The 25,166-nt window shown below is 45.9% G+C and overlaps 1 protein-coding gene across 17 annotated transcripts in view; it reads left to right on the top strand.

The window, feature by feature from the left end:
• LDLRAD3 (low density lipoprotein receptor class A domain containing 3) overlaps positions 1-25,166 on the top strand; it is a 209,960-nt gene that overhangs the window by 82,892 nt on the left and 101,902 nt on the right. For 16 of the 17 annotated variants that reach the window (XM_039537426.1, XM_039537430.1, XM_039537432.1 and 13 more), the window contains one exon: positions 11,185-11,331. In XM_039537426.1, coding sequence (XP_039393360.1) covers positions 11,244-11,331 — 88 coding nt within the window. In that variant the 5' untranslated portion in view covers positions 11,185-11,243. Of the gene's footprint in view, positions 1-628; positions 738-11,184; positions 11,332-25,166 lie in introns of those variants that run through there. The other variant, XM_039537420.1, reaches the window with a different exon arrangement.

Raw genomic sequence — 25,166 nt, 5'->3', positions numbered from 1 at the left:
GTGTCAAGGGTGATGGCTTAGTGCAGGGGTGGCCAACCTGAGCCTGAGAGAGAGCCAGAATTATTTTTATGAGTAGACATTATATTATACCTGTCCATCTGTCTTCATGAGTAGCCCCCACAACTTCTAATGTTGGATGCATCAGAAATGTAATCATCAGGCAATTTAAATGGTGGTGGGTGGGAGAGAGGGATTAAAATTGCTGAGAGATTAGGAGTCTTCAGATAATCACTAGTGAGTGTCCTTTTCTTTGCTTGTGACAGATGGTTTATGTGCTGTTGATGGATCCAGAGAGAGCTAGCTTGTCTCATCCGTCATTGGAGCCTGTTTGGAAGTACATTGGGATGCTTGTCTTTTGTTCTGCCAATGCCTCTTTGGTGGCAATGCAGACAAAAGCAAATCCAGCTGGAGTCTGGGCTCTACAGGGATTTATGAAACAGGTTGACAAACAAACAGCTGTAGACAAACTCATTGGGTGGCATCAAATGTAATTATTTAAGAAGAAATGGAAAGGAAAATGAGTGTGTGTTTGTATTATTACTTCTATTAACAAGGGATTTCAGTGTGCTTTACAAATTTAGAGTAATTCAGGACCCTGAGCAATAGGTGTACTATCTCCATTTTACAGGTGGGTAAACTGATGCAGAGATGTTAAGTGACTTGTACACAGAGAATCAGTGGTAGAGCCAGGAGCAGAACTCCCAGTCCTTACGTTCAGTATTCTGCTATGAGCTCAGGTGAGCACTGCCTCCCCATTTCGGTGTACTGAGTGTTAGTAAGTCAGATGTTTGTGTTGAGAGAAGGAAAGCAAGAGAGGTAACAGGACCTAATTGGTTAGTTCTCTTGCTCTCATGTGGACAGCGTAGAGCAGTGGTTCTCAATCTGCGGGCTGCTTGCGGCCGAGTCAGCACACAGCTGCGGCCCATGTGACATCCTCAGGGCCATACAGGTAGTGTATATGTTGTGTGGATGCGGCCCACGTAACACATGGAGAGCTGCATACGCAGCCCACAACAGTAAATAGTCTGAGAACCACTGGTGTAGAGGCCATTGACTGTTAGGTGCCTGCATGATGTTGTACTGAGTCAAGTCTGATGAGTTACAATGCATTTATATCACCACTTGAATGGAACCAGAACACACCATTGAGAACCAGAATAGTTTTCAATACCTCTGATGGGGGTGTGAGCAATGAAACGGAGTGTGGGCACAGAAGGCCCAGAACCCTCCCCTTAGGCCAGCTGTGAGCACAGACCCGGCTGCCTCCACTTCCTCCCCTCCAATCATATTTGAGACATCAGTGCAGGGCTGCCAGCACTTGAGGTAACGGGCGGGGGCACCTGCATCCCACCCAATGGGGGAGCCCTGCTGGCATTCCAGTGCTGTGAGCTGGGAGGGGAGACCCCAGCATTCCTCGAGCCCCCTGGCCCAGACAGGGCAGCAGTGGGGAAGGAGGCTGCAACATGGATGCAGGCGTTTTCCACAGGCAGCTGGGGTCCCTCGGTGCTGTACAGTATCCTTGCTTCCCTTGTGCTCTCTAGGCTGTGCATTGTCCTGGCACTGAGGGCCCATCCCGGCACTTCCTTCAGCTTAGTACATCCCCAGCCCATTACCTACCATGCAGACTTGGCTGGGTGGGGAGGTAGCAGCTGCTGAGTGTCTGCTCAGAGCTGGCCATGGCGGGGCCTGTTTTCACCTCCTGTTTTTTCCCCTGTCACTTTAATGCATTGTATCCGATGGTGCTATAGGAATCTAATGCAGTCCTCCATGAAGGAAGAGATCTGATTCGCTATGATTAAAGTGACAGTTGTATTTTAGCACCAAGAAGGTGATTAGGGAAAGTATGAGACCCTTACTGAATGGGGGAGGCAACCTAGTGATAGATGATGCGGAAAAAGCTGAATGCTTTTTTTGCCTTGGTCTTCACGGACAAGGTCAGCTCCCAGACTGCTGCACTGGACAGCGCAGTATAGGGAGGAGGTGAGCAGCCCTCAGTGGTGAAAGAACAGGTTAAGGTTAGAAAAGCTGGACATGCACAAGCCCATGGGGCTAGATCTAATGCATGTGAGGGTGCTGAGGGAGTTGCCTGATGTGATTGCAGAGCCTTTGGCCATTATCATTGAAAACTTCTGGTGATTGGGGGAGGTCCCGGATGATTGGAGAAAGACAAACATAGTGCCCATCTTTAAAAAAGGGGAGAAGGAGAATCCGGGGAACTACAGACCAGTCAGCCTCATCTCAGTCCCCAGAAAAATCATGGAGCAGGTCCTTAGCGAATCCATTTTGAAGGAGGAGGAGAGGAAGATGGAAGGAGAGGAAGATGATCAGGAACAGTCAACCTGGATTCACCAAGGGCAAGTCATGCCTGACCAACCAGATTGCCTTCTATGGAGATAACTGGCTCTGTGGATATGGGGAAAGCAGTGGATGTGTGATATATCTTGACTTTAGCAAAGCTTTTGATATGGTCTCCCACAGTATTCTTTCCTGCAAGTTAAAAAAGTATGGATTGGATGAATGGACTATAAGGTGGATAGAAAGTTGGCTAGATCGTTGGGCTCAACAGGTAGTGATCAATGGATCGATGCCTAGTTGGCAGCCGGTATCAAGCGGAGTACCCCAGGGGTCTGTCCTGTGGCTGGTTTTGTTCAACATCTTCATTAATGATCTGGATGATGGGATGGATTGCACTCTCAGCAACTTTGCAGATGACACTAAGCTGGGAGGGAGAGGTAGCTATGCTGGAGGGTAGGGATAGGGTCCAGAGTGACCTAAACAAATTGGAGGATTGGCCCAAAAGACATCTGATGAGGTTCAACAAGGACAAGTGCAGAGTCCTGCACTTAGGATGGAAGAATCCCATGCACTGCTACAGGCTGGGGACTGACTGGCTAAGCAGCAGTTCTGCAGAAAAGGACCTGGGGATTACAGTGGATGAGAAGCTGGATATGAGTCAGCAGTGTGGCCTTGTTGCCAAGAAGGCTAATGGTGTATTGGGCTGCATTAGTAGGAGCATTGCCTAGAGGGAAGTGTTTATCCCCTCTATTTGGCACTGGTGAGGCCACATCTGGAGTACTGCATCTAGATTTGGGCCCCACACTACAGAAAGGATGTTCATAAATTGGTGAGGGTCCAGCGGAGGGCAACAAAAATGATTAGGGAACTGGAGCACATGACTTATAAGGAGAGGCTGAGGAAACTGGGCTTATTTAGTCTGCAGAAGAGAAAAGTGAGGGGGGGATTTGATAGCAGCCTTCAACTACCTAAAGGGGGGTTCCAAAGAGGATGCAGCTAGGCCAGGGGTGGGTGCCATAACTGTATGGAGGGCCAGGTAGGGAAGTCTGTGCCTCCCCAAACAGCCTGGCCCCGCCCCCATAGCTTCCGTTTGCTTCCCTGTCAGAAAGTCACAACCCCATACCCATCCAACCCCCCACTCCCTGCTTCTTGTCCCCTGACAGCTCCCTCCTGGGACCCCCTGCCCCTAACTGCCCCCCCCGGGACCCCACCCCCTATCCGACCCCTTCTGCTCCCTGTCCTCCGACTACCCCATCCACATCCCCACACTCTGATAGCCCCCGACTCCCATGCCTATCCTACCCCGTTCCCTGTCCCCAGACTGCCCCCCCCGGGACTCCTTGTCCAACCCCCCATTCTTCACCCCCTTACCATGCTGCTCAGAGCAGCATGTCTGACAGCTGTGCTGCCTGGATCCCACCGTGCTGCCAGGCAGGAGCTCGCAGCCCCGACACCCAGAACACTGGCAGCACAGCGAGCTGAGGCTGCGGGGGAGAGGGGACAGCGGGGAGGGGCCGGGGGCTAGCCTCCCCGGCCGGGAGCTCAAGGGCCGGACAGGACAGTCCCACTGGCTGTAGCTTGCCCAGCTTTGAGCTAGGCTGTTCTCAGTGATGACAGAACAGAAGGAGTAATGGTCTCAAGTTGCAGTGGGGGAGGTCTAGGTTGGATATCAGGAAACACTATTTCACGAGGAGGGTGGAGAAGCACTGGAATGGGTTACCTAGGGAGGTGGTGGAATCTCCATCCTCAGAGGTTTTTAAGGCCTGGCTTGATAAAGCCCTGGCTGGGATGATTTAGTTGAGGTTGGTCCTGCTTTGAGCAGGGGGTTAGACTGGATGACCTCCTGAGGTCTCCTCCAACCCTAATCTTCTATGATTTTATGAGTCAAAGATGTTGACCCAATTGACATAGCTCTAGGAGATAGATTAGAGGTTGAAGCATTGGGTTTGGAATATATAGACTCCTGAAACAGGAGGTTAACATCAGTGTTAACTCAGCCCTTCATCCATAGTGGAAGTCTGAGTGTTTTTGTCTATACTGGGGGGAGGGGAGAGAGAACCCACCATGATGAGTTTCAGATCCTGGTTAAACTGACTTAGGCTCCCGCTACAGGGCTAAAAACAGAAGTGTAGACATTTGGGCTTGGGCTGGGCCCAGGCTCTGAAACTCAGTGATTTTTAGAGCCTGAACCTGAACAGCTTCTGTTTTTAGCCCCATAGCGTGAGCCCTGTGAGCTGGAGTCAGTTGACATGGGCGTTGAGACTTGCTGCCGTGGATCTTTTCTTGCAGTGTTACTCATGAGGGCATTCTGCGCCAAAAAATTAAGAATTCTGTGCACAATATTTTAAAATTCTGCAAGTTTTATTTGTCAGTAAATAAATGCAGAGGCTCAAGCATGGCAGTGGGGAGCACAGGCCACTGGCTGCACGAAGGTGGGAGATCACCCTGCAGCCTCCCTACCCCCATCCCTGGGACACGGACTCAGTGGTGAGGTTGCACCTGACCCTGATACACACAAGGCCTGAGCCTGCCCCAGAAACATCGTGGGGCCCTGTCTCTCTGCACCAGGTATGGGGTAGGCAGACTTAACCAGGCAGATTCAAGTGTGAAGAGGCTCAGTGTGTGGGGGATCCAGATTTGGGGTGAGAGGATTCTGTGTGGGACAATCTGGGTGCAGGCGGATTGTGGGGAGATCTGGATGTACAGAGACTCGTTGTGGGGGTTCCAGGTATGGGGCAATGGGACTCTGCTGGGGCTTCCAGTTGAAGGTGATTGGAGCTCAGCGTAGGAGTCTGTGTGCTGGGGGAATGGGGCTTGGTGTGTGTGGGGGTCTAGGTGCAGTTGGGGATCAGTGATGTGGATGTCTGGATGTGGGGCCTCAAGGTGGTGCGAGGGGTGGGGCTTGTCAGGATGGGGATTTGAGAGCAGGGAGCTGAGTGGGGTGGTGGTCTGGGGTGCAGAGGTGAGGGTCTGGAGGCAGGGGCTTCAGATTCAGGGGTTGAGGTTCAGTGGGGTGAGGTTCGGGTATGGAGTGCTAGAGGGCGTTCTGGGAGTATGGAATGAAGCTTGGCAGGGGTGTCTGAGTAGGGAAGGTCCAGTTGCATGGGGGTTGGGAAGATGGGGGATCAGCTTCCTGTACAATGACCCCTTCCCTGCAGCTGAGGAGTGATGGGAGCAGGAAGCAGGGGAGGATGCTGAGCTTCCTGCAGCTGGGGGAGGTTTCTGGGGGTGGGTCTGACATAGCCCCAGCCACTCCTTGCAGGGAAAGAGGAAGTCCTGTCTTCTCCTGCTTCCAGCCCAGCTGGGACTAGCAGCTGATCCTGGCTTAAGGCAGGAGCCACTGTCTGGGGTGTCCCCAGCCTTGTGGTTATTTATCTCTCCACTGGCTGCTCTGGGTGCCTGAGATGATGTACCCGCACTACTAGGGAGTGGGGCATGACTGCTCTTGCAGCTTCTCTTTGCTTCCCTGTCAGTCATTTTTCTGCGGGGAAGCCAAAAAATCTGCAGGGGACATGAATTCTGTGCGTGTGCGGTGGTGCAAAATTCCCCAGGTGTACAATGTAGACATACCATGAGTTTCATCACATTTACCGTGTGTAGATATTTTGGAAAAGATCTTAGAAACTCTGACCTACTCTAGGTAGATGTTTAAAGATCTTATTGAACTTCTTGCAGCAGTTTGTCCTGATATCCTTGGCCCAAAATGTCACTAACTCTAGTTATTGCACTGTATCTTTCACTCCAGAGGTGGCTGCATTTCAGTGGTGCTATATGTTCTGTAGTTTTTAATGGGGTAAAGGTACCCTGTCATAAATACCCGTTTCTGGCTGTGATGATAGAAAGTGGAGTGCTCAGAGGTGGCTTATTTTTGGGGGGAGTCGGAATTGCTGCTGTATTCTTCAAGCTTTTTTAGCAAGTATTCAGTATTTAGATGCCAGCATTTTTTGAAGTAGCTGTTTAAACCAGACTGGTTTCCCTCGTCCAATCCCCTTTTCAAATGAAACATGAGGCCCTTTTTATTCAGCAAAGATGGTGTGCTTTTTTTATAGTGAGCAATCTGTTGCAGTGAAAATGAGCCACTTTTGCTTTTCTTCTTCTTTTTTTTTTTAACTGAACATATCCATGCATCTAGTGTTTAGTTTGGATTCAGAACAAGAGAGGCTGCAGGGTAAGTATGTCAGCTATTGGAAAGCTTACTCTGCCAGACTGAAGGAATTTCTACCATTGCCAATAGGCTGCACAAAAGCTGACATCTGTATGGACTGTATTTTAAACCCTGGTTCATCCCTACAGGGAATTAAACTGGGTGATCTATTTTGGTCCTTTCTGTGGCACCCCGCTCTGAATTATCCAGCAGGCCATGCCTTGGGTGAGATGGAAGGCAATAGGCAAGAGCATCACGTTCCCAGGGGTTCAGAACTAACAACTGGATTGAGGCTCTCCTTATGGGCTTTGGGTTTTTTTGAAGTTGATTCAGTAGAGGAGAGTGAAGGGGATTTTTAAAGCCAGTGAGCAAAAAGAGAAATGTAACTTAAACTATTCCACATGTGGAATTGTTTTGACAGCTCTGTGTCCACAATTGGATTCTTTAGAGGTGGAGTAATCTGAGTAATGAATATCTAGATACATTTAATATATGATTTAAATGCTTCAGCTCATAACTGCTAGAAAAGTCAGAGGTTAAGGGCCATCTTAGAAAGCAATTGGTTGGTGGTCTAGATACTGGACTGGAATTAAGGAGATCTCTGTTCTAATCCTACCCCTGCAACAAACTGCTTGTGTGACTTCAGGCAAATAACAATCCCTCGCTATCTCCGTTTCCCCTTTGGTAATACATCCCTGCCTGAAAGGGTGGTTGTGAGGATAAGTTCAGTGGGTGCCATAGAACAGTCTATAAATATTTCACTGGGCAATGGATGGGATTTGATGACTGTTCTCAGAATGTCCTAGTCTATTCGGGAAAGGACAATTATAGTCGATTCATTAAAGTGGGATTGTAAGAATGTTCAAAGGTTTCTCTCTCAATGAGATTTCCTTTAGTTACGTGGTAGCTTTGAAATGAGTCTGAGGACATGGCCAGTTTATTTTCAGGAAAAATATAAAAAACTAGAAGCAGATGTTGGGCTTTCGATCTGCTCTCCCCTCAAGGGGCTCCGGAGTCTGTAAGACCACTGTCTTTGTATCATGTATGTTGGAAATGCATCTGACAACCTTTCTTCCTCTGAAATTCTGTGATCTTTTGAGAGGAAAGATGGGTCTGTGGTTAAGACAAAAGTCTGGGAGTTGGGAGACCTTGGTTCTGTTCCTAGCTCTTCCTCAGTCTTCCTGTGACAAGTCATTTGCTCTGATTGTGTCTACACCAGGATTTTAATTTCAAATGGGTGCAGCTCCATGTGTGATTTGAGAACTGTTAGATGACATGGTTGCAAAAAACAGATTAAACTTTTCTATAGCTTCCTCCGATGCGGTCATCCATGGATCTGCACCTTTTGGGAATGGCAGATCAGAAAATCCTAATGCCTAGTAGGTTTCTGTGCCTTAATTTCCTTTTCTATGAAATGAGGATAACACCCTCTCACAGTGATTAACAGCTATAAAACATTTTGCTCTTTCCATCCCAGGATCTCTCTAGAAATACCTGTCATTGTTATAATTAAATAGCAACTGGCTACCAAAAAAGTGTTCCGTTGTTGCGATGCTGACCTCTCTATAAAATGTATATTTTAAAAATCCTGCTGAATCTTAAACTGCTGGATGCTGTATAATAAATCTAAGGTGAACACAGATCAACTGTACCTTCACAAGGGGAAAAATAGTTCCAGCTATCTTGTTTCATATTTCTTTACCTAGCTAAAGAAAACCTTAGCTGGTATGATAGTTATAGGTTCTCTTCGGCTGCAGGCATATGTGTTATATTATTAGCACAGTGGTGGCTGTTAATAGAGGGTTGCTGTAATATTGACAGATCGTTTTCACCTTCTGCATTATTGCTAAGCAGACACAGATCAGTGATGAGAGAAATGACTTGAACTGGATTAAGGCAACAATAAAAGTTGACTTGGTGGTTGAGCATAAGAATGCCAAACTTGTTGTGTCTATGGGTATGCCTGGCAGCGCCTTAACGTGGCTGTGTAGTTGCGGCTCCAGTGCTGGGAGAGAGCTCTCTCAGCACTGTAATAAAACCACCTCCGGGAGGGGAATAGCATCCAGCACTGTAGCTCTGTCTACACTGACACCCTGCAGCGCTGAAACATGCATCGCTCAAGGGGGTGTTTTTTTGCACCCCTGAGCAAAGAAAGTTTCAGCGTTGTAAGTGGCAGTGTAGACAAGGCCCATGACAGTGCTCTAAGGCTCTGCCCTAGTCATGTGTTTATTGCTGGCAATACTTGCCAGCAATGGCTGCAGTTGAACTGCTGGTCCACACAACTGTCCCTGCAGGATAGCCCAGGACAAACCGTTTTTAATTAGGGGGGAGGGATAGTACAGTGGTTTGAGCATTGGCTTGCTAAAGCCAGAGTTGTGAGTTGAATCCTTGAGTGGGACATTTAGGGATCTGGGGCAAAAATGTGTCTGGGGATTGGTCTTGCTGTTAGCAGGGGGTTGGACTAGATGACCTCCTGAGGTCCCTTCCAACCCTGATATTCTATGATTCTTGTTTAAAACCAATTTAAACCAGAGTTGAATTGACTTGTCCAATGCCACTGTCAGCAATGGATGCTTTTCTTGGTTAAGGCAAGGCTAGAGTGAGCAGGCACTGAGCTCAGGGACTCTTTCCAGCATGTGCTAAATAGCAGCATTTCTGCACTGGGAGGTGAGGAGAGTTAAATCTGTTTCACTTGAACAGGAAAGCAGTGAAGTAGGGAGTGAAATAGAAGGTTTGGATGAAATTGGTAAAAACAGAAAAGGAATTGTCAGCTGTGTGGTCTGATTGGGTCTGTTTTGGTCTCAGTGGTGGCTGCTTTTTTTACACAGCACTGGAGACAGAGTTAATAGCAGAGCCTGTAGTTAAAGCTGCCCAATTTGTCCCATTATAAGTAGGGCTGTACAAAATTCATGGTCCATTTTGGTCAGTTTCACGGTCATAGGATTTTAAAAATAATAAATTTCATGATTTCAGGTATTTAAATCTGAAATTTCACGGTGCTGTAATTGCAGGGATCCTGACCCAAAAAGGAGTTGTGGGGAGGGGGGTCTCAAGGTTATTGTAGCGGGGTGTGTGCGTGTGCGGTACTGCTACCCTTCTGCATTGCTCCTGACAGCAGCGCTGCCTTCAGAGCTGGGCGGCCAGAGTGCTGCTGCTGACAGCAGCTCAGAAGTAAGGATGGCATGGTATGGTATTGCCACCCTTACTTATGCACTGCTGCCTTCAGAGCTGGGCCCTTGGTCAGCAGCCGCCACTCTCCAGCTGCCCAGCTCTAAAGGCAGCAGCGCAGAAATAAGGGTGGCATGGTATGATATTGCCATCCTTACTTCTGCGCTGCTGTTGCCCAGGTCTGAAAACTCACAGAAGTAAGGTTGGCAGTACCGCAACACCTCTAAAATAATCTTGCAACACCCCCAGCCCCGCAACTCCCTTTTGGGTTGGGTCAGGGCCAATGAGAAATGCTGGTCTCCCCTGTGAAATCTGCATGGTATAGGGTAAAAGCACGCAAAAGACCAGATTTCATGGCCCTTGACACATTTTTCATGGCTGGGAATTTGGTAGGGCCCTAATTAGAAAACCTGATTGTCAAAGTTATAAGCAACTGACAATCTTTAATGGTTCAGGCTGAACAGGTGTCTGCTGCAGGCTGAATTTTGATGGGGGGGGGGGGGGGAAGTTTCAACAAAAACAGCTCAGCCATTTGCAAGAATAAAATTAGGGAAAAATGCGAGGGATTTTGGGAAGAGTCTGATTGTCCACCATCCCTATCTCACCTTCTCATCCAGAGTCAGGGCCTGGCTGGGCAAGGAGCTTAAGGAGGGGCAGGGTAGGGAGAAAGACAGGGATGAGGAAAAGGAAATCCTCCATATCCCATCCTGCACTGTCACTTGTTGTTCTGTTTCAGACCTGAAATGCAGCTTTGGAGAACTTGCCTTTCCCCTGGGGTGTGGGAGGGGGAACCCTATCCCTGAATCTTCATTTTTGACCTGCAGACTACCCACTTTCCTAATTACGTATTTGCATACTCCCCATATCATCTTCCTTCACTGAAGTTTAGCTCTCTCGGTGAGTTTGCATTTGTAAGCTTCAGTGCATAAAAATGCAAGAGCTTGACTGATATTACTGGTTAGAGTGCCTCATGTTAAATGTAGCGCTAAACTTCTCCAACATGCTTCTATCCTGATCTGCAGCGTTCCTGCCATTCTAGTACTGAACTCCCTCTCCTTGGCAGACTGCTTTAATGTGCCAACTGCCTTACTAGCGTGTGAACAGATGTATGCCAGGGGACTAGATTAGAAAGCTCACTTTTAATTTTGACTAGCAGCACTGTATTTAAAACTGAATTGAAAGGTTAATATTCATTAACTAACATGCCACCTAGCTTCGAGGTGGTAGGAATATGTTCTGCAGACGCAGTACTGATCAGACAAAGGTATGGGGATTTGGAGTCCAGTGTGTAGTCTCTCATGAACTTGTTAGACTGGAAATATTAGGAAGGAAGAGAGAGATCAAAGCTAACTCTGCTCTAGTGGGTGGGAGTAAGGGGAAAGGAGGAGATATAGTGAACCCCTTTCGAAGCATTGTGAAGGGGTAGCCGGTTCATTGTCTGTTTAATCTATCATTGATGGACAGTATTATCATTGGCTCGCCACGTGTTCTTTATCTACCACAGGGATATGCCTTGTGAAGTTAAAGCAGGTCCTGTATATTGGGTGTTTGGTTTTTTCTCCCCCCTTCTGTTGCAGAGAGCCAGCTGTTGCCTGGGAATAACTTCACAAATGAATGCAACATTCCTGGAAACTTCATGTGTAGTAACGGACGCTGTATCCCAGGGGCCTGGCAGTGTGATGGGCTGCCCGACTGCTTCGATGAAAGTGACGAGAAGGAATGCCGTGAGTGACCCCTCTGATTATCTTACTTGTTTTGTACCTTGAGGCTCAGTTAGATAGCATTATTTGCATGTATTGTGGTCTATATTCTTCCAGTGATGAAGCATCTGCCTGACTTGTTGTTTGCCTTTTGTTAGTGACAAATAATGTACCTTTACAGTACCTTTTCATCCTGCCACTAGCCTGATCAGAGCCTTCTCCTCTGCATCTCTTGCTATTTGGAATAGTTCCTGTATCTCACCACCTCATCAACACCCCACCTTATTTTAGATATTTGCTGAACACATCTCTCATCTGTGATTCTTAATTTTTTCTCCCTCTGATAGACTGAACTCTTGAAGCAGCTTCAAATGATACATAATCATCTTGCTGGCTTACAGTCTTTACAGTTTAGAAGTATGAACAACAAGGGTGATGTCGTGGTGGGAGTCTGCTACGGACCACCAGACCAGGAGGATGAGGTGGACAAGGCTTTCTTCCAGCAACTAACAGAAGTTACTAGATCACAGGCCCTGATTCTCATGGGAGACTTCAGTCACCTGATATCTGCTGGGAGAGCAATACAGCGGTGCCCAGACAATCCAGGAAGTTTTTTGAAAGTGTAGGGGACAATTTCCTGGTGCAAGTGCTGGAGGAAACAACTAGGGGCAGAACTCTTCTTGACCTGCTGCTCACAAACAGGGAAGAATTACTAGGGGAAGCAAAAGTGGATGAGAGCCTGGGAGGCAGTGACCATGAGATGGTCGAGTTCAGGATCCTGACACAAGGAAGAAAGGAGAGCAGCAGAATACTGACCCTGGACTTCAGAAAAGTAGATTTTGACTCCCTCAGGGAACTGATGGGCAGGATCCCCAGGGAGAATAACATAAGGACGAAAGGAGTCCAGGAGAGCTGGCAGTATTTTAAAGAATCCTTATTGAGGTTGCAGGAAAAAACCATCCCGATGTGTAGAAAGAATAGTAAATATGGCAGGTGACCAGTTTGGCTTAACAGTGAAATCCTTGCTGATCTTAAACACAAAAAAGAAGCTTACAAGAAGTGGAAGTTTGGACAAATGACCAGGGAAGAGTATAAAAATATTGCTCAGGCATGCAGGAGTGAAATCAGGAAGGCCAAATCACACTTGGAGTTGCAGTTAGCAAGAGATGTTAAGAGTAACAAGAAGAGTTTCTTCAGATATGTTAGCAACAAGAAGACAGTCAAGTGTGGGCCCCTTGCTGAATGAGGGAGGCAACCTAGTGACAGAGGATGTGGAAAAAGCTAATGTACTCAATGCCTTTTTTGCATCTATCGTCACGAACAAGGTCAGCTCCCAGATTGCTGCACTGGGCTGCACAGTATGGGGAGGAGGTGACCAGCCCTCTGTGGGGAAAAAAAGTGGTTCAGGACTATTTAGAAAAGCTGGACAAGCACAGATCCATGGGGCCGGATGCGCTGCATCTGAGGGTGCTAAAGGAGTTGGCGGATGTGATTGCAGAGCCATTGGCTATTATCTCTGAAAACTCATGGTGATTGGGGGTGGGTGCTGGATGACTGGAAAAAGGCTAATGTAGTGCCCATCTTTAAAAAAGGAAAGGAGGAGGATCTGAGGAACTACAGGCCAGTCAGCCTCACCTCCGTCTCAGGGAAAAATCATGGAGCAGGTCATCAAGGAATCAATTCTGAAGCAGTTAGAGGAGAGGAAAGTGATCAGGAACAGTCAGCATGGATTCACCAAGGACAAGTCATGCCTGACTAACCTAATTGCCTTCTATGATGATATAACTGACTCTGTGGATGTGAGGAAAGCAGTGGATGTGTTATTCCTTGACTTTAGCAAAGCTTTTGATATGGTCTCCCACAGTATTCTTGCTGGGAAGTTAAAGTAGTATGGGCTGGATGAATGGACTATAAGGTGGATAGAAAGCTGGCTAGATCGTCGGGATCAATGGGTAGTGATCAGTGGCTCCATGTCTAGTTGGCAGCTGGTATCAAGCGGAGTGCCCCAACGTTCGGTCCTGGGGCCGATTTTGTTCAATATCTTCATGAATGATCTAGAGGATGGCGTGGACTGCACCATCAGCAAGTTTGCAGATGACACTAAACTAGGAGGAGTGGTAGACATGCTGGAGGGTAGGGATAGGATACAGAGGGACCTCGACAAATTAGAGGATTGGGCCAAAAGACATTTGATGAGGTTCAACAAGGAGAAGTGCAGAGTCCTGCACTTAGGATGGGAGTATCCCATGCACTGCTACAGACTAGGGACCAAATGGCTAGGCAGCAGTTCTGCAGAGAAGGACCTAGGGGTTACAGTGGATGAGAAGCTGTATATGAATCAACAGTGTGCCTTTGTTGCCAAGAAGGCTAATGGCATTTTTGGCTGTATAAGTAGGGGCATTGCCAGCAGATTGAGGGACGTGATCATTCCCCTCTATTCAACATTGGTGAGGTCTCATCTGCATCCAGTTTTGGGTCCCACACTACAAGAAGGATGTGGAAAAATTGGAGAGAGTCCAGCGGAGGGCAACAAAAATGATTAGGGGACTGGAGCACATGACTTATGAGGAGAAGCTGAGGGAACTGGGATTGTTTAGTCTGCAGAAGAGAAGAACGAGGCAGGATTTGATAGCTGCTTTCAACTACCTGAAAGGGGGTTCCAAGTGGATGGATCCAGACTGTTCGCAGTGGTACCAGATGACAGAACAAGGAGTAATGGTCTCAAGTTTCAGTGGGGGAGTTTTAGGTTAGATATTAGGAAAAACTTTTTCACTAGGAGGTGGTGAAGCACTGGAATGGGTTACCTAGGGAGGTGGTGGAAGCTCCTTCCTTAGAGGTTTTTAAGGTCAGGCTTGAAAAAGCCCTGGCTGGGATGATTTAGTTGGGGATTGGTCCTGCTTTGGGCAGCGAGTAAGACTAAATGACCTCCTGAGGTCTCTTCCACCCTGATATTCTATGATTCTAAAACCTCAGACCTGAGTTGCAGCATCCGTCTGCCTAAGCACGTTTTGTGGTTCAGGTGTGGGACTGGGCCTCAGTTTCTCATCCTGTAAAATGAGGGTAAATACTTTTTCTTAGTGATTTAGGTGTTAAGCTCTTAGTAAGACGATTCCTACCCCACATGACTCTACACCTACCACAATGGCGCCCTGATTTCAGCTGGAGCCTCTGGGCTCTACTGTAGGACCAGAGTGGCTTGGATTTCCTTCTGAGTTTAGCATGCTCATTAATTAGCAATGCAGGAGTTGTCACTGGGGGGACATGACACTCCCTATTACACCAACCTTCCAAGAGCTAAATGTACTCCCAGCCAGACCAAAATTGATATCTTAAAGCTGGTTGAAAGAAGGCATTTTTAAAAACCTAAGTATTTATAGGACACGGTCTAGGAGGTTTTGCAGTCTATTGCCTGAAAACTGTCATTTCCCCCCAGATGCAAATATAGAGACTCCTAATGAAAGAGCGCTAGGCTGGAGTTAGCATTCATTTGTTCATGAATTGGTAATAGCCAAATGTGCCTTGTCCCACCTCCATTCAAGTGCTTTCTTATTATGAAGAATTGGCTGGATCCAGTGTGAGGCAGACGATAATGAACACAGTAACAGACAATAAAATTTAAATAGCTGCAAAACTAAAGTTCATAAAATCATTTTTTTCCAGACCGATTGGAATGAGACACACTGATCTTAGTTATGCTGCCACTGTGCATTTGGATGTCGGCAGAATTGTTCTCCTTCGGATCTTTTTTCATTTAAATAAGGTCATCCAGTTTGATAGGATTAGCCAGGATTTTTGGCTGTGTCCCTTTAACCCGGCCCAAACAAAGAGGTAATTAGGTCATTCTTCCCTCTTTCCACACCTTTATCTTCCACCTGATCTATTGCATAAGTGTAAAATTAGCATAAAGAAGAGAGACTGGGAGAGCAAGTGATTCATATGCTGCCCTGGCCTGCTGTTGACAGGTCACATAAACCAAAGGGGAAGGGAGACACTCATAGGTTTAGGTATTCAGATAAATAGATCTTCACACAAGCAGTCAGGTAATATATCCAAAGAGCTTTAAGGGACCAGGGTTTTCCCTTATTCTAGGGCATGGGGACACTTGCACTTGTGGAGCGCTGGGAGCTAGACCAGCCTTTGGAGACCGCAGCAGGGAAAACACTCCTGTGTGTTTACACTGACAGCTGGAAGCACACTGGCATGGCCACATTAGCAGCTCTTGCAACACCTCAAAGAGCAGTGCATTGTGGTAGCTATCCCAGTGTGCACGTGGCTGCAACATGATTTCAAATGGGGCGGAGAGTGGAGTGTGACAGGGAGTGTGTTGTGTGTATGTGGGGGGAGAGACTGTGTGTTTTGGGGGGCAGAGAGTGTGTCAGCGTGCTGTTTTGTAAGTTCAGACAGCAGCAGACCCCTCTCCTCTCACCTCTCTCTCACACTCACAACAGCAGCATTCCACACTAATGGTTTGCTTTGTCCTGGAGCAGATAAGCATGCTGGCTGTCAGAAATGGAGCTTTGAAAGGGGATATCTGCATGCCTGTAGCCAAGTTCAAAACAATGAGAAGAGTGGCCACTTGACTTCAGGGGATTATGGGATGTTTCCGGAGGCCAATCACAGTGCCGTAATGCAATACCTCATCCACACTGACACCTAGGCATTTCAGCTGGGGCGCAGCAAGCTTTATGCTTCTCATGGAGGTAGATTACCAGGAGCGCTCCAGCTGCAGAGTTCTGGCGCTGTACGTTCCTTGCTAGTTTGGACACCTCAGGAGTTAGGGCACCTGGGTTGCTTTAATGTGCTCTAACTTGCAAGTGTAGCCAGGTCCTTAGTCTGGTGGCTCCTAGTGCAGTGCAGACTGCAGAGATTCTTGCTAAGGAGCTTACATAGTGTCAAGTAGCAGGAGGTAGCCGTGTTAGTGCATCTGAAGAAGTGAGGTTTTTTACCCATGAAAGCTTATGCCCAAATAAATCTGTTAGTTTTTAAGGTGCCACCTTGTTGTTTTTGCTGAGGAACTCACTCCATCATTTACTCTCAAGACACGTCATTTACCTCAGCCCAGGCAATGAGGGCAGACATCTGACATCACTTCTCTTGGGTTAGAGGCATCACACCTTTTCACATTTGACAAAGACAGGGAGTGCTTCCCGCCCCCCCCCCCCCAAGGGCAGGTGGTACATCATGTGTTGCTTGGAGTAGATTAAGAAATGCCTTTGATTGGTTGTGCATGATTATCAGCCAGTACTGATATGGGACCCTAAAAGGGTTGTATGAAAGGAGGAGGGTGGGGAGATGGTGGGCATAGCCTGTGACCAGTGGCAGACTGATGGGAGTTCTTTGGGGCCCTCCATGATCCTGTCAAAAAGTGTGTGAGAATTCATAAGATTATGAATCTAAAGTATAAAAATGACCATATCAGAACAGTTCCATCATGTAAATTATTCTATCTCCAGCAATGACCAATACCAGATGCTTCAAAGAAAGGTGCAAGAAACCCCAGAGAGGACAATTACGAAATAACTGGCCATAGGGGAAGTTTCTTCCCAACCGCTATCAGTTAGTGGCTTATTCTCTGGAGCATGAGGGTTTCTTCCCTTTTTTTATCCTATCTTAATACAACTGTAGATGGTCCTTGTTACCCAAAAAAGCGTGTATTCCTGTTCTGATCTTCTTGAGCTCCTGGCCTTAATGATAATGTGTGGCAGAAAATTCCACAGGATAACTTGTGTGTGTGTGTGTGTGTTTGTGTGTGACCATATTTTCAAAATATTTCAGTAGGTTGGAAGAAAGGCCAGTTTCCAGGGATACCAACATATTTGTCACTGATTTGGTCCCTTTTCTTGACAGAGAGGATTAGAATTGAATGGGCTTGGGAGCCTCAATTATCTTCATGCCTCTAGAGATGGTGACAGTACCGTCAGGTCAGAGATGAAACCTCTCAAGAGCCAGCCTCAGCGTTGTGGGGTGGGCCTGAAAATCCTCTTATTTTAGTTGGGGAAGGGCATAAAAATGTAACTCAGTCTGCTGTGATCACTCTCTGCTGTGGTCAGATCTACTTTAAGGATTTTGGGGCAGAGGGTCAGCAAGATAACTTTGGCATCATTTCCCAAAGAAAAATACATGTGATATGAGGAAAATATTTTTGGGCCATTACCAGTCTCCTCTGTTGCTGGAGAAGCAGAGCCCAGCTGCTTGTGCTGAGGTTCAAGAACAGTTAAATGCTGTCAGGCAGGGGTGCTGAGAGCCATTGAACCAAACTGTAAACTCTGTATATAATGGAAACAACTTCAAGCCAGGGAGTGCAGCAGCACCCTCAGCACCCCTACTTCCAGCACCTGTGCTCTCAGGGCTTGAATTAATACCTTTTTAAAGCTAATGTAGCTTGAAGGAGAGTGGTCACACTGGAGAACAACACTAGCAGCATTCAATAGATGGACCAGCTAGCTCAAGCTTAAATCATGCTTAACTCGGGCTAGAGAAGTTGGGAGTTGGTTGGGACAATACTTGTTTTCTGAGCTTCTCTGCAGTGAAGACAAGTTAATCAAGGCAAGTAAGTCAGAGTTCTGGAGGACACTAGGCTCTGGTCACCAAATGGTTTTGCTTACATGCTGGTAAATGCTAGCATCTCGTTATTCTTTTTCTTTGACTAGTTAACTATAGAATCCAGAGTAACCAACAATTTTATAATAATGCAATTGCTCAGAATATTCCACCCCATCCATGTACCCATTAATACACTGAATGATTAACCATCTGCCAGAGAAGTAAAAATTAAAAGTGAAAAAAAGCTGAATTAAATCAGCCAGCTAAAATTTACATGTCTTGCTCCCTCCTTCCATTTCTTTAGTCCCTTTTCTCCCTACTTCCTTGTGTGACCTACTCTGTTAATCAGATCACTTTCCACATTTCTGTCTAAGGTTTCCTTTTTTGTTCCCTCTCCTCTAAAAAGCAGCATCTTGCTTTTCATTCTTTCCACTTCAACCCATCCTGTGCAGCCCACCCCTTTGCCATGTCTAATTATTTCTTGCTCTCTTCCTTCAGTCCTCACTGGTCTCAGCTGTGATCATTCTATGGTCCTCTCTGTTATGTTGGTAATTATATTTAGCATGTATGTAGTAAGCAATTGTCTCAGCACTTCTATGAGGGAGAAGGGTATTATCCCATTTAACAGGTGGATAAACTGGGGGGAGACAGAAATATGAAGCAATTCACCTATAGGGGGAGACTTTGTCAGAACTTGGGTCTCATACTTCACTAGATCTGTGTTTCTCAACCTTTTTGATACAAGATACTGGCTTACTGCCTTCCTAAACTATGTCAGGGAGGTCTCAGGGACTGGCGCTGGTCCACAGAGCAGTCGTTGAGAAACACAGCACTACTAGATCATGTTGTCTCTTATTGCTAAGCTGCTGCTCCTTGTGACCAGACATCTCACTAGCTTTTCATTAGTCATTGGCTGAGCTGCAGGCTGTAAGGCAGGAAAGGGGTTTGCAATGGCCCTAGAGTTGAAGATCAGTCTCCCTCCTCCTCCTTCTCCCCCCACCCCCATGATCAGTCTCCCTCTTATTCCTCCTCTTCTCTCCCCCCCCCTTCCCGGAGAATTCCCTGCAGTTTATTCTGCAAGGCTACCAGGCCACTCCTTTACTTGCAGGAAGATAGTGATTTCAAAGGGAAATAGCCATAACAAACATGTAAAACCAATAACTAGGGTAGCATCCTCCAGGTTGTTTTCAGACCCACATACTCTTCATAATGGTTAGCTGAGATTACTTCTGTTGAGTACAGAATCTCAAAACCTAGGATGAGCTGGGGGAGCTTGGGGCTGTTACCTCTGTGGCTCCCCAAGTCCTCTCTGGCCATGTTAGCAGAGTGCGTTGCTTGTGCGCTGCCTGCACACGTTCTGATTATAAACAGAGGGCTTTAGTCTCTCGGATTGTCAGTCTGACACTGTTCACCTCATGCGCAAATAAGATCCGTAAGTATATATGGGAGGGTTTGGGAGTGTGGAAAATCTGGGGAGTTGCAGGAAAACAAATGGAACCTAAAGAGGGAAAAAAACAGGTTAGAAAGATGTTCCTTTATTCTATTTTGAGATGGATACAATGGAAACCTCTAATGTTGATTCTATTTCAATTGAGATTATTTTAGGGCCAAATCCATGTCCCGCTGATGTCAATGGGAGCCTTGCATTTAACTTCCGTGGAACCAGGGTACAGTCCTTCAAGTGGTTGTACTCACACATTACCTGCAAGTGTGCATGTGCCCAGCACTCTGGAGCCAGAATTATCAGCAGCAGTGCCATTTTTCCCAAGACCATAATTTCTTTTGGAATCTGTATTTCCTGTCCATTTTTCCCTTTGTTCTTTTTGTTTAAGATTTTGTTCTTTCTAAAATCTAATAAAATGTGAACATTGAAAATGGCTTTTGTCAGCTAATGAGCAACAGCTACTAGAGGGATGGCATGTTGCTGCCTTTCTGTCAGCTAACGAGCAGCAGATGGTATAGATTTGGAGCATGGCACATCATCTGAGTTAACAGCCTGACATGACAGGAGCCAAAATTAGGGATGTACCAAATGCACAAACTGCAGCTTCTCCTTCATTCCTCTTACAAAAAGAGCCATTTCTTTTCTGCCAGGTCTGTGTATGGAGCTCTTTTTCTGTGAACCAACAGTGACACCCAGTGACAAGTCACTCTAATCCAAGCGGTGTGTGAAGGGTAGAAGGACTTAGAGGTTTTAGTCAGGAAAAGTGACTGTGCAAAAATATCCTTGGGTTCCGTGTGTGTGTGTATGTTAGTGGTTTCAGGTCACAGATGATTCTGTTTGCAAGTAAAAAATGTTTAATTACCACCACTGCAAATTCAACCTGGGATCTTAAAGTCAAGTTGGTTTATGCATTGTTACCAGTAATAAAGGTTCTGCAACTGGAACTTGATTAACTAAGTTAGATGGATGATAGATGGTGCAGAATAGAGCCCAGACAGCACATGCTTAGCTAAGTGGGCCTCTGCAAGTAGTAAAAAATGTTGTCATAAACACACTCAGGAAGCAGAGTAAGAGGTGAGTATGAAGATACCTTTTGAGAGTCACTTTTCTTATCATTAGCACACTTTACAAGTATGAATTGATTTAAACTGATGTGGGGAATAAAGCACCCTGGTTTTCACATTCCATGTTAGTTGGTTTATACATTTTTCTATAATTTCTCTATAGGTTAATTCAGTAATTCCGTATAATCTGTGTATACACGCACTTAGCGTTTATACAATACTTTGGGCTCATTTTGCGGAGAGGAAAGCAGCTGCACAGGCCCCTGGAGAATACTCCATTGGGGAAGGCCCCCTAGGAAGTGCAGATGCCCCCTGCAAAGTGCCCCCCATAGGTGGGCAGAAGAGTTGGCTGGGGCCCTAGGAATTTCCCCAACAGCACCAGAATGGGATGGGCAAGCTGCCCTCGCCTCTGTCCCTGCTCATTAGCTGACAAAAGCCATTTTCAATGTTCACATTTTATTACCTGGATGGATCGGGGCGGCCTTTGGGCATGTGTTTGATCCCTCCCTACGCAGGTGTACATCTGGAGTTACTGTGCTGAAGTAGGTGGACTTCCGTGAGATGAGAACCAGGCCACAAGTCCGCTATGCTGTTGGACAGCAAGCTGGAGTCAGCCGGAGTTGAATGCTGTCTGTTTTCTGCACTCTCCATTACATAAATCACAGAATAAAATTATGCCAAGGCAAGAATCTGACTAAACAGCTATTCTCACCCTTGCTGCAAAATCTTTTCTTCCTTTTTCCACCTGTGCCAGAGACCGTTTGGGGTTGTTTAGAGGTAGCACGAGCCCTTGTCCTTTCCTTCCTCTAGACTTGTTGTAAGAGCAGTCAGACCCATGGCTTTCTTGTCTGCTGAGGATAAATATCCAGTTTGTCAACTGGCCATGTGAATAATAAAAATAAAATGGGCCTTGTAGAGAAAGGAAATACTGGACTCTCTCTAAGCTGTTTAATGACTGTGTTACCATGATACAATTATTATGGGTGAAGTTATTTTGCTTGGATTTAGCCACTCCGCAGAGTCAGAGGCTAATGAATGGCTTTTATGTACAGGAACAAAGGGCACGGAATAGCTCAGGCTGCTATCTTTTAAATACTAGGCTTTAGGATAGATATTCAGAGCTCGGTGCACTGGAAGAATGAGATGCAGCATTTCACTAATAAGAGATGTCTGCCCAATTCAGTGGTAACATCAGTAAGCCCCAAGGATTGTCTAAACCAGCTGAGATCTTCCTAAAATACAGTCCAAGAACTCCAATCAGACTAATCCTACCCATCTGTAAAGATTACTGACTCTGCACTGTTTAATATATCGATGGCAAAAATTATGCTTCTTGGAACATCAGTTAGCTTTTGCTAATTAACATCACTCTCTTCTTTATGTAATGTACATATGTAAATTATAATATACACACAGCCTGCTGTGATTAAGATGGAGCCTTGCATACTTGGAACCATTCTCTGGGCTGCACCGCCTTATTTAAAGATGAGGGCATCTACAGCTTGCTCCTTTGTGACGCAAACTAGCTGCAGCCCTGGCACTCTTGGCAGGTTGCCAGTGCAGCTTTCGCTTAGGTTAGGTTAAGACTCTCACTTTCTAATTAATAAACCAGTGCAATCTAACTCTATAGCTATGCCTAGATTTCCCTCTGGGTACCAGTGCTTGGGAGTCCTACTTCCAAATGCATATGGTGATCTGATTCAGTTCAGCTCACTTGGTGCAAGGAATGTACTGACTGGAGCTGCCTTCCTGTGAATGTTGTATAAACATTAGTCTCAGGAACAGACGTGCATTTTTCCTTCACAGAGAGTTGTAGAACTGTTTGGTTGTCATGTATTGAGTAGTGTCTCTGATTACCCTCCACTGGGTGGAATCAGCACTGCTCACCTGTTATAAACATACAGGTGAAAGAGTGCCAAAGTGACTTGGCCTAAATCATTTTTAAAAATGAGGCGTAAGCTTCTAAACTATCTAGACACGTTTGAAAATTTCACTCTATACTGCTAACAGCTTAAAAAAATTCTCCCTTAACTTAAAAGTAATAAGGCCTTTGCTTTTGGGAAAGGAGGAGGCAGCTTTCTGGTCTATCCTCGCTATCACAGACGTTCTGGGTGTTCATCGCAAGCAGCATAACAACAACAGTGGAGTCTTAGGTGGCCATGGACTTGTTTCATTGCTGAGTGCTGACACTGAAGAGAGCACTGAAGAGGACATATCCACTGCCCCAAGGAGCTTACAGTCTGAAAAGACAAGACAACAGATTAGCTACATATTTCTGAACAGCCTAGAAATGAAAACAGACTGCAGGATTTAAACCAAGTGCATTCCTACTACTACAGATGAATGCTGACAGGTTACTTGAAATAGATATGATCTGAGGGGTGGGAGAACATGATGTACTGAGGGAGAATGTGGTAGGTACAAAGGACAGGGGTAAAAGACATGCAGATGAGCACAGAAGAAGGGAATCATGGACTAGGCACGAGTATAGATGGATTGAAAGGAGGAGGAGATAACTAGCTTTTAGTTACGTGTATGGAACATACCAGTCCCACTGAAACTAGCGTTTTCTGATTTGGGAATGAATCTATTTTAGAAAACAGAACTGCAGTTTAACATAGTTTCCACCCCAAACTACAACCCACCCTGGGTCTTTCCTAAAATCTGCAAATCTGGCACAAGGTTCTAATAAAACCTGAAACTAGGTAAACTTTTATTGATTATTTTTTTTATTTTAATTATTTATTTGCACATAAATGTAGGAGACAGTCAAGCAGTGATGCCAGAATTAGGGCATAGATTACTGTGTTTAAGCACTCAAACCTTGAGGGTCCATGCTAGCAAAAATTAATATAGGTACAGTCATAATGGATGATGTCTTAATGGCCCAGGCTGTGTGTGCGTAGCCAAATATTAATTTTTTTAAAGGTTTATAAGACCAAACAAGACAGCTTTTGATTTTCAGCCGTGTTGACTTTTTTTCATAGAGCTGGAATGTGTAGCCGAAAGCGACGAGTTGCTCTAGAGGATTTAGACCATTGAAGTGATGATAGCACATGTAAGATGATGGACATAGAAGAGATTAGCAACTTCTGCTCATTACACTGATGACATCTAGTTCCACCCTCACTACTTCCTCTTGCCCGTCTGTTGTTCTAGGATACCTGTGGACCTAGGAAGCGTTGTGGCAAAAAGCTTGAAATGGCAAGTACCATTCCAGATGTGCCCCCATGCTCCCAGAACCTTTTGAGAGTGGTTCATGCATTTCTTAAATTGAAGGGAACCTGGGGCTGTTTCTGTATATTGGAAAGGGGGACACAAGTGCTGCTGAACCCTTGTCGGCAAGTCATCAATCTGTCATACTGCCACTGTTTAGCTTCTAGCACTTCATTCAGAGCACAGACTTCAGACCTGTAAGAATGTTTAGAAATGGAGTCCTTGTTAACAGTACAATAAATCTTTTGGCTCTAGTCTGTTTGGGCCAGATTTCCTTACCTCATGAGGGCCAGATTTCTCCCTGCCCTTTACAGTCCAGGGTCTGTGTGCAGCTCTGCCTCCTTGTTCTGTGCACAACAGGCATCAGCGTAACCTTTTAAAAGCGAATCGATATATTAACTTTAAAAAGTTCAAGCAGTTGATCAGGGATCTGAGCATGAAGTTCCATCATGTGCCTGTGATGAAACAAAGGGGTTTGTATCAGAGGAGACCCGCGAGGGGACAAAGAAGCATACTCTATCCCTGGACTACAGGAGAAACTAAGGGCTCTTGTTCAAGTCTGTGGCAAAACCCCCATGGATTTCAAAAGGAGCAGGAGCAGGCTAGTGGAGCCTAGTGACCTTGTTTATACTGCTCTCTGAAAAAGGAGTGAGAGGGAGTGCTGCTGGAAAATGAAAACTAAAATGCTTGGGGAAGAGGGGTTGTTGGAGTAAGTAGTATTTTGGGGACCCGGCTCAGCGGATCTGTTTCTTCAGGCCATAATGCTATGTGATTCGTCCATTCAGGGGCCTGTAGGCCTGTTCCTACAACACAGGCTTGGATCTATGTTATATTTTTCCTAGGAAAAATCTGTGGTTTGCCATTTGAAAGAATAGGCCATAAAAGGATCCAATGATTTGGGGCGGGGGAGTCATGTAACATGAATGCTTTAAATATGGAAAGAGCAGGGAGCTCAGGCAGATTTATTACCCTCTCCTCTTGTCCCATGAGTAGTGGCATCAGCTAGATCCCAGTTGGAGAGATGACTTTTAAAGCAGACTTTCCCTCCTTTTGGAAGCAGTTTTGAGGTTTAAACACCTTTATCTGGGAGAGTCATGTGGTTCTGTCTAGCTGTCAGCTAGATTTGATAGAGACAGACCATTACATTCTGTCTCTATTCCTTCCTGTTCCATGCTTCCAGCAGACCAGTCTGTGTTTAATGATACGGTGGTATTTCTTTAGAATGGTACCTTCTGTCTGATGCTCTCAAAGCACTTTACAGACATTAAGGAATTTACCCTTGCAGTGCTCTTGTGAGGTAGATTAATATCCTCATTTTACATATGAGCAAACTGAGACCTCCGGCAGGTGAAGAGACTGGCCAAATGTCAGAGTAAGTCTGTGCCAGAGCCAAAAGTAGCACTCAGCTCTCCTATCTACTAGCCCGGTGCCTTCAGCACAGGACCAGACATGTTACCACCATTTCATGTTGTTAGCCTTATATCTCATTCCTAGGAGATGCTTGTTGTTCGAGTTGCTCCACTTAAAATCAGAGCGCCTCAAAATGGTCCTTTTAGCCTAGCCTGAGTTTGCATCTTTTATTGCAGCTGTTA

Source organism: Mauremys reevesii, linkage group 4, assembly GCF_016161935.1.
Source record: "Mauremys reevesii isolate NIE-2019 linkage group 4, ASM1616193v1, whole genome shotgun sequence".
Lineage (NCBI taxonomy): Eukaryota > Metazoa > Chordata > Testudines > Geoemydidae > Mauremys > Mauremys reevesii.
The sequence above is the reverse complement of the archived record's forward strand: the minus strand, read 5'-3'. Positions and strand labels throughout refer to the sequence as shown.